The sequence below is a fragment of the Crotalus tigris genome, unplaced genomic scaffold (assembly GCF_016545835.1).
Source record: "Crotalus tigris isolate CLP2741 ecotype Arizona unplaced genomic scaffold, ASM1654583v1 scf7180000018938.1368258, whole genome shotgun sequence".
Lineage (NCBI taxonomy): Eukaryota > Metazoa > Chordata > Lepidosauria > Squamata > Viperidae > Crotalus > Crotalus tigris.
The window spans coordinates 754,310-767,767 of NW_024097283.1; the positions used below are offsets into that span (position 1 = coordinate 754,310).

The 13,458-nt window shown below is 43.9% G+C and overlaps 1 protein-coding gene across 1 annotated transcript in view; it reads left to right on the forward strand.

The window, feature by feature from the left end:
• Nucleotides 1-13,458, forward strand: part of RNF2 (ring finger protein 2) — a 41,789-nt gene that overhangs the window by 22,131 nt on the left and 6,200 nt on the right. The window contains exons 2-4 of the mRNA XM_039357633.1: nt 3,929-4,017; nt 4,249-4,409; nt 5,728-5,943. Of these exons, the coding sequence (XP_039213567.1) occupies nt 3,931-4,017; nt 4,249-4,409; nt 5,728-5,943 (464 nt within the window). The 5' untranslated portion in view covers nt 3,929-3,930. The remainder of the gene's footprint in view (nt 1-3,928; nt 4,018-4,248; nt 4,410-5,727; nt 5,944-13,458) is intronic.

Sequence of the window (13,458 nt, forward strand, 5' to 3'; positions counted from 1 at the left end):
CTGGTTGGAAAGTCCTGCTCTAATTGATCCTATTGTCTCAACTATGGCTTGTTCTGGGGGGAAGTGATGTAGTTTGGAGTATGTATATAGTTGCCAAACCTGAAGTGCAGGAAAGAAGTCCAGAAAGCTAGCCCTCTTTTAAAGCATAAAATAAAGTGCTCTATTTAATAGATGCCCACATATAACCAGCAAGCAGCAATGCTATCAATATCTGTACACAGTACACAGGCATATATAGTATCCCCAGCAAGGGAGGAAGAGCTGTTTGGAAAAAAAAATACAAGTAAATAAGTAGGCTTTATTTGTGTGAAGGTTCTTCTTGGAAGAGGAAAATGCTCTTACTGTAAAAGCATGTTTTTTTTAACAAACTAAAATTATTCTACTATCTATCTTCTATATAAATAAAAATGTAAATGTTCGTTTGTTCACAATCTTAAATCTCCGAAAGTTCTTCACCGATTGCTTTGAAATTTTGACACAACGTTGCATTTGAATACGCGCGTGTTTTTATATACCTATATTATATAGATGTCACACCTGTGACAGGTTAAAACATGCTTTTTTCTAAAAACAGCACCATCTGTTGGACATAAAAGCAACACACGCTACATGCACTTTCTCTTTTCTTTCTTTTCTATTTAGCCAGACTGAGCCACAGCAACGCGTGGCCAGGTACAGCTAGTCCTGAATAAAAACAAACTAACACTACTACCACCACCACCTATTAAATGGGCTTGGGTAGAGGGAAGTTGATCATATACATAGCTTCAGAACTGCTGCTTTTCAGAGCATGAATAGAAAACAAAGGTATCCTAGCATAATTTTGTTACAGGACCCCAGGCATGCATGAATCACTTAGATTTCCTGGATGTCCCTTTACAGTCTCGTGGATATGTCCTTTACAAACATTGCTCCTGTACATAGAATAATGGAATAACAGAGTTGCAAGAAATGTTGGTGGTCTTCTAGTCCAACCCTCTGCTCAAGCAAGAAACTCTGTACCATTTCAGACAAATGGTTGTCCAGTCTCTTCTTAAAAATCTCCAGTGTTGGAGCACCCAAAACTTCTGGAGGCAGTTTGTTCCATCGATTAATTGTTCTAACTGAAAGGAAATTTCTCCTAGGTTGCTTCTCTCTGATTAGTTTTCATCCCTTCTTGTTCTGTCTTCAAATGCTTTGGAGAATAGGTTGACCACCTCTTTTTAAACTAACAGATTAATCAAAGTAAATATTTTTGAACTTTGCAATTTAAGGGTCATTAATATTTGTAATAAAATTGTTTGCATTTGTTGAGAAATTCTTACAAACATATTGTCAACGCTGCTAATATTGGATATTATTGCTTTGACAAAATATGCAGAACTGTCTGGTATTTTTAGAGTTAACTTAGATGATGCTGGGAGGGGAGGAAAAAGATAAGGAATGCAGGGGCTACAGAACAGAAATGAACCTTGGCCAGGGCTTATTGGAGAACATGATTTATGATTGCAAAATAGGGGAGGGGAATAGGCTGGAATGTTATGTGCAAGGAAGAGGAATTCAGATCTTGGCATCCATCCATGCCATGCGGACACTCTGTTACACAAAATAAAGACTTTTTTGGATAAACAATGCCTGGAAATTCTTTGAAGTGTTTCATTAGTCGGAACCATGACACATATATTTAGCAATGAATGTTTCTGTTAAAGACATTGGAAAAAGATACCTGGGGGTTCCCAGATCCATTTATAGCTTACTACTTTCCTTGTTTAAGATAGGCAAAATAATTGGGACTCATTTTTTAAAGAATGATTTATATCTAATATTTATAAGAACAAGATTGTGAGATTCTTTGCTCAGGTGTTTTTGTACCTGAAAGAAAACATTAGATCAACTCCCAAATAATTTATCTTTAAAAGGTGTGGGGTCCCTTAGGCTCACTAAGAATGCAGTAATCCAGATAATTTTGTTCTTTTAAACTTCTTTAGAGGGAAGAACCTTGAATTCACAATCATTTTCCTTTTGCGTAAACAAAGTTTATGCAAATTTCCAATTAGAAATTTTCTGAGCAAGTAGTGGCATTTTATGTAATTTCCCTAGATCTATATACTCTGGCAACTTAATTTGAGTGAACAACTTTACCAGTTTTTCTAAAGGATTTCAGAGTAGGAAGGTTCACTCTATGGTTCCCTTTTAGTTAGAGTTCTACACGTAGATCTAATGTGATCTTTATTGCTTTGTATACTAAGAAACAGGAAAAAATTCTGCTTTGGATTGGATGATAAATTGTATTTCAGGTTATCAACCTCCCAATGTACATAAGTATAATCATTATGACTTCATAAATCATGATTACAAACTTAGTAATTTTTTTCAACAATTCTTCTTGCTCAGAGAAGAGGCATTTGTGGTTTATGGTGAAAAGGGCTTTTGCGCATCTCCATCTGCTGTGCCAATTGTGCCTGTTCCTGAATGAGAAGGCTTTAGTAGTTTAAAAACAAGAAGGACTAGAGGTGACACAATATTAGTGTTCCAGTATCTAAGAGGCTGCTACAAAGAAGAGGGGGTCAACTAGAGATTGGACAACAATTTGTCTGAAATGCTATAGGGCAGGGGTGTCAAACTCAATTTCATTGAGGGCTGCATCAGCATTGCGGTTGCCCTCAGGGAGCCGGGTGGGTGCGGCCTACTGGGTGGGCGTGGATGGAGTGGGTGTGGCCTACTGGGTGGACGTGGCCAGCTCTACATCGTTCGCATCAAGGGTGCCTGTGGGGGCTTGGGCAGTAGTGGGATAGATCTGAGGGTCTCCGGCAGAAGGGGGTGGGACCAGGGCAAGTGCCAAGGCATGGTCCACTGGAGGAGCCTCGGTGTTCCTCTCAGGCCATGCGGGGGGGGGGCTTATGGAGCTAAGACTGAATGCGTTTCAGCATAGATGGCCACCACAAAATTGTACATTGGCTCCCAGATGGCCTGGGCCAAGGCAGAGGGGGCCTGTTCCCTCACTGTTCCAGGATTGCTTTGCGGGTCACATAAAACCACATCGCGGGCCACATCCGGCCCCCGGGCCTTGTGTTTGACATGTCTGCTATAGAGTTTCCTGCTTGAGCAGAGGGTTGGACTTAAAAGACCTCCAAGGTCCCTTCCAACTCTGTTATTCTGTCATTCTATTCTCTTCCACAAAGTAGCTTCTGTTACTTTGAGAAATAAAAATGCATAGTGGAACTAGAAATAGTATGAGGGATCTAGTTTGTTACATACAGAATGCAGAAAAAAATCAGTTGAGAAACAACCTTATCAAAATGGATAAAATCATATATAGAGTAGAAGTAGACAGGGAGAAATTTTTCACATTGTCTGAAAACTTTAGGACCAGTAGTCATCCAAGGAAACAAATTGAATTTGGAGAGATCAAGAAAAAGCAAGTACTTCTCACCGTGTATAATTAATCTGTGGAATTGATTACCACAAAACATGGCGACGGCCACCTAACTTGAATGCCGTTAAAAGGGATTGGATATATTCATAGAATGTTAGTTAAAAACTAGAAAGTTGGAAGACCCAATTTTTCTCTGTGTTGGGGGCAGTTTGATTCCAAATACCAATTTTAGATGAACGGTAGTGGGATAAAGGTAAATTCTCTGTCTCCTACTTGAGAGCACCCTAGAGGTGTTTCATTAACCACTCTAAGAAACAAAACGTTGCATTAGAATGGATCTTATCCTGCTCTAGCAGGACTATGCATATGCTTATCCAATCTATCCAATCTACAGGGCTTATTAAAATTATGAAAATGCTGGTGATTTTGGGCTGGTCTTTCTCAGTCCAACTCACCTCAAGGGTTGTTAGTGGGAAAAATAAGAAGCAGGAATATTGGGTATGTTTGCCATCTTGAGTTATATATAAAAAAAGGTAGTATAACAATATGATGGTGATTCTGTTTTTCTTTTAGCCATGTCTCAGACCGTACAGACAAATGGCACACAACCATTGAGCAAAACATGGGAACTCAGCTTATATGAACTTCAAAGAACACCTCAGGTACTGTAGTTACGTTCTTCTCCATCTTTGTATTATCTTTGGTAATAGCTTGTATCATTGTATTGTTTTAGTGTGAATGTGATCTTCCACATCCCAAATAATTTGTACTAGAAGAATTAGATAGTAGGAAAAGTAGTGTAATTGTAAGAGTATTGAAAAGGTATCATTTATAAATATTAATTTCAATGGAGCAAGGAAATAATTTCTTGAAAATGCTATTTTGATCATTAGGAAGCTATAACAGATGGCCTGGAGATAGTGGTGTCACCCCGAAGTCTCCACAGTGAGCTAATGTGTCCCATTTGTTTGGATATGCTGAAAAATACCATGACTACTAAGGAATGTCTACATCGATTTTGTGCTGATTGCATTATCACAGCCCTTAGAAGTGGGTAAGTTGGTTGATGAAAAAAACCACTGCTGCAGAACTGAATAGTACCTTGGAATTATGCTCAAACCTGTGATTCAAAAGATTTTTTGGAATTGAAGCCACACAGGATACAGCCAGTGATGCATGAATGTTTTAGATATGGATAAGGCCACTGTTTTTGCCCCATGCTGGAATATGTGAAATGGGGTGCAAATTTTAAGAGTAATTATAACAAAACTAGATGCTTCTTATTTCAGCAAGAAAGGTGGGTGGGTAGGAAAGGCCAAAAAAAGCAGATTGCTACCAACATTTAATGATATATGGATTATATAGCAATAGCACTTAGACTAATATACCGCCTCATAGTGCTTTACAGCCCTCTCTAAGTTTACAGAGTCACTCTCATTTTACTGACCTCAGAAGGATGACTAATCTGCTTGTTGCCTATCACAACTCTGCCACAAAGGAACTATAAAAAATACTTTTGCCTTCTTTCTTCTCTGAAATTGTCTCCTGTCACCTATTGTATATGGCTGGCCACATTCGAGACCCAAAGAAGGTTATATATAAAGAATTTGCAGCTAGGATGGGTTGAGTATTTTTGCTATCCTACTTAATCTTGTGAGATGGGAGTCCTTGGTGCTCTCTGAGCTTGATTGTTTTCTTGCAGATGTTTCATTACCCAAACTAGTTAAACTCATCAGCACTGATGATGTTACCTAGTTTGGATACTGAAACATCTGCAAGCTCAGAGAGCACCAAGTGCTCTCATTTCAATCCTGAGCCTCAAATATTTTCTCCTTTATTGGCTTGTAGGATAGGTTTGCTGCAGTAGTACCTGAGCCAAGATCATTCAGAGCATCTTATATCCAAGCAGAGACTTCAACTTGGAGTTCAAGTCAGGATTTGTATCCAGTATAATACACTGACTCCAAGTAATAACTTAACTTTTTTCAGCCTATGTAAAAGTGGGTACATAAAGAATACGTGGCTCCTTGTACTGTTGTCACCAAATAATGTACAGGACTAAGAGCAAAGAGGGTCAGTGAGCATTGACCAAATCATTCTATTGAATTCTATACTGCCTTATTCTTTTTAACTGCTACGTCTTTGTCAGTTATGTGCAAATCTTATAATGTCAGTATGGAGTATAACAAATTTGTTAACCTTCAAGGATTCGGATTCTGAGATGTGCAAAATTAACAAATGGCTGTTCCCCTTCTGATAAATAGTTAAGTATTTTGAAAGAAATCACAAAGATTTGCCAACAATGCAATAAGTATACAATATTTTTGAATTAGGTAAAAACATATTTTTGGAATTCTTTTTCTTATTTTCAGAAACAAAGAATGCCCTACTTGTCGTAAAAAGCTCGTTTCCAAAAGATCTTTGAGACCAGATCCAAATTTTGATGCCCTCATCAGTAAAATTTATCCAAGTCGTGATGAATATGAGGCTCACCAGGAGAGAGTTTTAGCAAGGATCAGCAAGCACAATAATCAGCAAGCTTTGAGCCACAGCATTGAAGAGGGTCTGAAAATACAAGCCTTGAACAGGTAAAAAAAATCATATATAGTGAAAAGATGGATATACAGAGTTCTCTAGTTGGGTGATTGTCCGCATACTTACTTGTATGAAGATCTATCTATATCTTCAGACCTCAGCATAAAAAGAAAAAATAGAAAATTATGCCTACCAGAAGGTTAGAGATTTGCTTCTATTTCAAATACACATTACTGCATTGTAATCTAAAAGCTTACATTTTTAAATAAATTCCTGCTTTTTCTTTTTAATTTGAAAACTGTGGATCATGCAAAATTGACCATAACAGCCTAAATTACAATGCTTCATTGTATCCAGTAACGTTACAGCTAACCATATCCTAATATTTGTTCAAAATCTATATTTCAAATGACATTATGTCTACTAAATACTGTAAATACTAAATATATTTTAATATGTGAATTATTTTGCAAAATGAATTTCCTCATGGCATAATAATAATAATAATAATAGTAATGAATCAAGATGCCCCACGAAAATAACATTAAGAGTCTGGATGAGGAAGATTACTACAAATACTTGGGTATCCTTCAAGCTGACAACATCAAGCACACTGAAGTCAAGAAAAAGATTAGAGGTGAATACATCAAGAGAGTGAAGAAGATCTTAAAGTCCAAACTCAATGGAGGAAATACCATAAAGGCAATCAACACCTGGGCAATTCCAGTCATTAGGTACACAGCTGGAATAGTGGACTGGACTCAAGCAGAACTAAAAGCAATGGATAGGAAGACCAGAAAAATAATGACAATGAATCACGCCCTTCATCCACGCAGTGACATTGACAGACTTTATCTACCAAGACAAATAGGTGGGCGTGGAATGCTACAAGTACATCAGATGGTTGAAGAAGAAAAAATGGCTTTGGAAGAATATCTGAAGAACAATGATGAAGATGCACTGAAATTAGTATATCAGGAAGGCTTACTGACTACTGGAGAGACCAAACTGGCCTACAAGAAAGACCAAATGAAGAACAGAATAGAGGCATGAGAAGACAAAGCACTACATGGCCAATACATTAAAAAAAATAGCTGGAAAAGCAGATAATAACAAGACCTGGCAATGGCTAAGAGCAGGAAAATTGAAGAAAGAGACCGAGGGACTAGTTCTGGCTGCACAAGACCAAGCCTTAAGGACAAATGCATATAAAGTCAAAATTGAGAAGACAGCAACAGACAGTAAGTGCCGCCTATGCAAAGAAGCTGAAGAAACAGTGGACCACATGGTAAGCTGTTGCAAGAAGATTGCACAGACTGATTACAAGCAGCGGCATGACAAAGTAGCAACAATGGTGCATTGGAAGATCTGCAAAAAATATCATTTGCCTGTAAGCAAAAACTGGTGGGATCATAAAATAGAGAAAGTCATAGAAAATGATAAAATTAAACTGCTCTGGGACTTCAGAATTCAAACAGACAAGCACCTGCAACATAACACCCCAGACTTAACAATTGTCGATAAGAAAGACAAAAAAGTCTGGATAGTGGACGTGGCAGTGCCTGGAGATAGCAGAATAGAAGAGAAAGAACTGGAGAAGATAACAAAATACAAAGACCTACAAATAGAAATAGAAAGACTGTGGCAAAAGCAAGCAAGGGTAGTACCAATAGTCATAGGCGCCTTGGGTACAATCCCAAAACAACTGGAGCACCACTTGAACACCATTGGCATTGACAAATTCGCTATTAGTCAATTGCAAAAGGCGGCCTTACTAGGAACTGCTTCCATCCTGCGACGATATCTGTAATACCATCAAACATCCACATCTGCCTATCCCAGGTCCTGGGTAAGGACTCGATAGGTAGACAAAATGCCAAATCCAGTCTGAACATCTGGCTGACTGTGCAATGATTAATAATAATAATAATAATAATAATAATAATAATAATAATAATAATAATAATAATAATAATATAAAAAAGTTGGAAGGAACCTTGGAGGTCATCGAGTCCAACCCCCTGCTCAGGCAGGAAACCCTATACCATTTCGGACAAATGGCTGTCCACTCTCTTCTTAAAAACTTCGAGTGTTGGAATATTCACCGTTTCTGGAGGCAGGTTGTTCTCCAGCACTGGAGATGGATAATCCACGCAGTGGGTTGAGACTGTATTCCTGGCCAATCAGATCAGTCAGCCAAAATTGCCACGCCCAGTCCTGGACCATGATTCTTCAGTCTTGATTGATCTGGCCATACAGAAAGACCTACAATCTTTGGCTCCTGGGCAGGTATAGTTCCTTTCCATTGGGGGGGATTTCTTCTAGTAGCTGAAATTGCTTAGTTTAAAAGTTAATTAGAGATAATTTAATTCAATGTAATTGATTACTCAAAATTGCCTGGCTAAATTGTAAGACTCAGGAAGTCACATTCCCTACAGGGGAAACCACCCCCACTTAAAAGGGGGAAATCCCTATCTCCCCTCCCTAACCCAAACCCCAACCACCTTCCAGCAGCCGGCAGCAGCCTTAAACAAACGGGGAGGCTCGGGCAACCCCTCGCGTTTAAAACAAACAAAACAAAAAGACAGAAAGGCAAGCAATTAGCGAGGGAAGCGGAGGACAAAGGGGACGCATGCTGGGAGGGAGATTAATTAAGGGAAACAGCTGGCATGCGAAGGAGCAGTTTCTTTCACTAACCAGGCTGCTCAGGATTTTTTAAACGAGGCGCCATTGTCTGCACAGCTGTGAGCACGCGCGGCTCTTTGTTACAACCGCACGTGGCACAGGCAGCCTTTTTAGCACAGGCGCAATAATCTCCTGCTCCTTTTAACACATGCGCAGTAGTCTCCTGGCAGCGGCGGCCATATTTTTGTCCAAACGGGATCTAAGGCTCCCTGAGGAAGCTAGATTCAGCCGCTGGAGTGAATTTAATAGGCAAGCAGTACTGGGGTACTAAAGCATCTATTATTCATTCAGAGACATTCAAATCAGACACATAGCTGCTGGTTCCAGGACTTGGTGTCTTCTACCTAAAGTAAATAAGAACCTTTCATAACTAACTGTGTTTAGTTGCCTTTGGCTCCTTCCGGACCTCGGGTCCCCCATTAGTGGCCCGTACGCTTCTGGATTTAGTGGTGGGTTCCAGGCATCCCCAGTCGCGTGCCTGTCCTTACCCACCATAGTCAAGCCGGGTTCCAGGCATTCCCATTAGCGTGCCTGTTCTTATCCGTGCACAGTGACTAACTCTGACAATTTTGCAGAGTCTGCTCCTGAGTTCCAGACGCCCCCGGTAGTGCGCCTGTCCTTACTCAAAGTTGGAGCTCTCCTACTACCTGGGTCCCCCCTATCGCGGCCCGGCGTTAGTGGAGAATGGAGGAAGCAATCATTCCCTCCACTGGAGCCCTGCCTTCATCCTCTGGAGCACCCGCATCAGAGGATTTGGAATCCTCTGCAGCCCCTAGAAAGGCTGCAAGGAAGTCATCAAAGAAGGCTGACAAACAGGCAATCAGAAGACACCAAGCCCTAGAAAAAGAGTTCGACAGAGCCCAGAAAAGGGCCAGAATTGAAAATAGGCAGAATGGGGGGATAGGCCCTGATCTACCGCTGGGTCTCCCTTCATCCCCACGGGCCATTTGGTCATTAGGGAACTCATCACAGTCCCAAACAGAGGGTGGGGTAGGCGAATTCTCATCGCTCTCCCGATCCCCCTCCCCACGGAGGTTACAGGAAACCCCGAGGACCATACTAACCACAGCACCTGCAGGGTTGCAGGCAATGGTTACTCCTCCTGCATTGACGGGGGATCTGCTAGCTACCCTAATAGCACAGGCAGTGGACCGTGCATTTGAGGCCAGGGCTCAAACTTCAAAGCCAAGTCTCTAGGACTTAGAACGAGGCATCGGGAGGAAACGGAGGACCATCAGGACCTCTCCTCCGTCTCAGACTCGTCGGTCTCTGAGGAAGCTTACCTGGACCAGCCAGGTACGTCACAAAGGATTCAAATGTCTGAGGAAGAGGAGGACACCTCACCTCAAGGGCCGTCCTTCAGCGGCCTGTTTAACCCTTCTCTTTTTGTTACCATTCTGCGCAAGGCTGAGGCCACAGCCCATCTGGGGCATGGGACACCAGCGGAGCCTGTCACAGTTGACACGGAGGCTGAGCCGACGTTCGCCGAAAAGGTAACCACTCAACACCGCATACCATGCCCGACCATGTTCCTAAACACAATAAGGAAACAGTGGGCAGCGCCAACCTCCCTACCGCTTCCTAGCAATGCGGAGAGGAAGCTATTTAACGTAGCAAGGGAGCTAGAGGGAACATTGGAAGTGCCGGTGGTGGACGAACCCATAGGTCCTCTGATATTGGACACGGCCATATCAGGAGATTTTGCTGAGGCTCTTAAAGCCGAGGACCGAAAGAGTGAGTCCAACTACAGGATAACGCACCAGGCAATAGCTTGGGCTACCAGGGCGACTACCTCCGCGTCCTTTTTCACCAGAGCCACACTTTGTTGGCTCCGTGAGTTACACTCACCAGGAACTCAGCAAAATGGTAGCGGCCATGGAATATGCGTTGGACGCGACACTTTTAGCGACCAAGTTTTCAGCCAAGGCAATGGCGGCAAACAACACGAGCAGGCGCTTCCTCTGGCTAAAGAACTGGCAGGCGGATACCAAATCCAAGTGGAAATTGGCTTCGGCTCCGTACCAAGGGGCAAAGCTGTTTGGTGAGGCACTAACGCCATACCTGACAGAGAACAAGCACAAGCGCAAGGTCCTTAAACACATGCTTAAAAGGCAGGACAAAAGACCCGGCTCCTGGGGAAGGAAACAATCCTTTCGTGCGGAAGCCAGGGTCAACTACTTTCAAAATTCCCAACCCTTCCAAGCTAGACAGGATAGGGAAAGACAGGGGGACAGACAGAATACAAGACATAGACAAACGCAGGGAAGACGGCCCTTTCGGGGGAACAACCGCCCCTTCCGCCGTACCAGATGACTCCCACCCAGACCTTCCCATAGGGGGCAGACTAGCAGGGTTTGCTCCCCAGTGGGAAGAGACCACCACGGACGTATGGGTCAGGAACACCATACGTCATGGTCTATCTCTAGAATTTCTCTCAAAGCCCCCGAACCGCTTCCGCCCGTGCCCCTGTCCCACAAACCCAACAAAGAGAAGGCTCATGAACGAGGCCGTTCAGCACCTTCTAAACATACGGGCCGTAGAGCCGGTGCCTATGAACCAGAGAGACCAGGGGTTTTATTCTATCCTCTTCGTGGTCCCAAAACCCTCGGGGGGTTGGAGAGCCGTTTTGGATTTAAAAAGGCTAAATTTCTACATAAAATACCGCAAATTCAAAATGCAGACACTACGCTCCATCCTTGGAAGCGTAAGGAAAGGGGATTTTCTGGCATCGATCGACCTCACGGAGGCATACTTGCACATCCCTATCTCTCTGGCTCACCGCCGCTTTCTACGGTTTGCCTACAGGGGACACCATTTTCAATACAGGGCACTTCCATTCGGCCTGTCATCAGCGCCCAGGGTGTTCACCAAGATTCTGGCGGTTCTGGCAGCACACCTAAGAAACGTACCAGTCAGAGTCCAGTGCTACCTGGACGATATTCTAATCCAGTCATCGTCCGCCCAGCAGTCTCAGGCGGACCTACAGTTAGTGATAAAACTGCTGCAGGACCACGGCTTCTCGTTGAACTTTCCAAAGAGCCATCTAACTCCAACTACGAGAATACTCCATCTGGGAGCGGTCATAGACACAAGGGAGTGCAAGGTGTACCTATCACAGGAACGCCTCAGCAGCATAAAGAAAGCCGTAAAACAGGTAAGCCTCGGTCAGTTAGTGACGCTGGTCTGCCTCTCCCAGCTGCTAGGGAAGATGATATCGACCATAGCAATAGTTCCTTGGGCAAGGCTGCATTCAAGAGAACTGCAGTGGTTCATGCTCCCGTTTCAGAGACAGCAAATCACTGCATCCCGGAAGAGGGTAGGCATACCTCTGAGAGTACGACACTCCCTCAGGTGGTGGCTATCTCCAGCTCTCCTCAGGGGGTCCCCCTTCAGGGAACCAGACAGAGTAGTAGTCACAACGGATGCGAGCTTATTCGGCTGGGGAGGCCACTTGGGGACCAAGTGGACACAGGGCCGCTGGTCAGCGGTGGATCTCCGACACAACATAAACTGGCTCGAGCTGCGGGCTATTCACCTAGCGTTAAGGCATTTTCACAGCAGCATAAAAGGCAGGCACGTACTGGTCCTGACGGACAACGTGACAGCCAAGGCCCACATAAACCGTCAGGGGGGCACACACTCTCGCTCGCTCTCGGCCGAGGCCCTCCTACTGGGGGCCTGGGCGGAACAAAATCTGGCCTCCATAAAGGCCGACCACATATCGGGGGAGGCAAACATCCAAGCAGATCTGTTGAGCAGATCAACAATAGATCACTTGGAGTGGCAACTACACCCGAGGATCTTCAGGGAGATCTGTCACCGCTTCGGGCTTCCCCAGGTGGACCTTTTTGCCTCTCCTTCCAATGCCCACCTAACTCGCTTCTTCTCCGATTCCCATCCAGGGGAGCAGAGCAGACGGACGCGTTACGGAGCCCATGGCCAAAGGGACTCCTGTACGCGTTTCCACCCTTACCTCTCCTTCCGGCGGTAGTACGCAAGATTCTGCGGGAAAGGGCCGAGGTAATCCTTGTGGCCCCTTATTGGCCAAGGAGACCTTGGTTCGCAGACTTGAGGAGTCTCTCCCGCACGAATCCATGGCGGATTCCTCCGGAGAGGATCTCCCTCAAGCAGGGGGAGATCTCCCACCCAGAGCCACAATGGCTACAACTAGCCGTCTGGCTCTTGAACGGTCAATTTTAGCCAAGGGGGCTTGCTCACAGGGTGTAATTAGGGTCATACAGGCATCAAGGCGCCCCTCCACGAACCGTATCTACGAGGCCACGTGGAGAAGCTTCCAGTCATGGTGCTCTAAACAGGAATTGTTACTCGAAGGGATCACAATTCCCAAGATCCTAGAATTTTTACTAGATGGCCTAGAGAGGGACCTCTCGCCAAACACGCTGCGCAGGCAAATCGCCGCCCTCTCAACTATACTTTCTGCCAGCCCCGGTGAATCCTTGGGCAAGCATCCCTTAATACGATCCTTCCTCAAGGGGGCTGCGAACATCAGACCGCCAACCGTGCACAGGTATCCATCGTGGGAACTACCACGAGTACTACAAGCTCTTACCAGAGCGCTATTCGAACCACTCAAAACATGTGACATTCGCTACCTGACCCATAAGGTAGCATTCTTAGTAGCTATCACGTCAGCTCGACGGATATCCGAGTTAGCTTCTCTCTCAACGAGGAAGGACCTGTGTCATTTTCACAGGGACAAGGTAGTGCTAAGAATAGACCCTTCATTCATTCCAAAGGTCAACTCTTTTTTTCACAGATCACAGGAAATAGTCCTACCAGACTTCTGTCCAAACCCAGCTCATCCCCTGGAGCAACAATGGCACACCTTGGACGTACGAAGGGCACTAAGACATTACATTTCG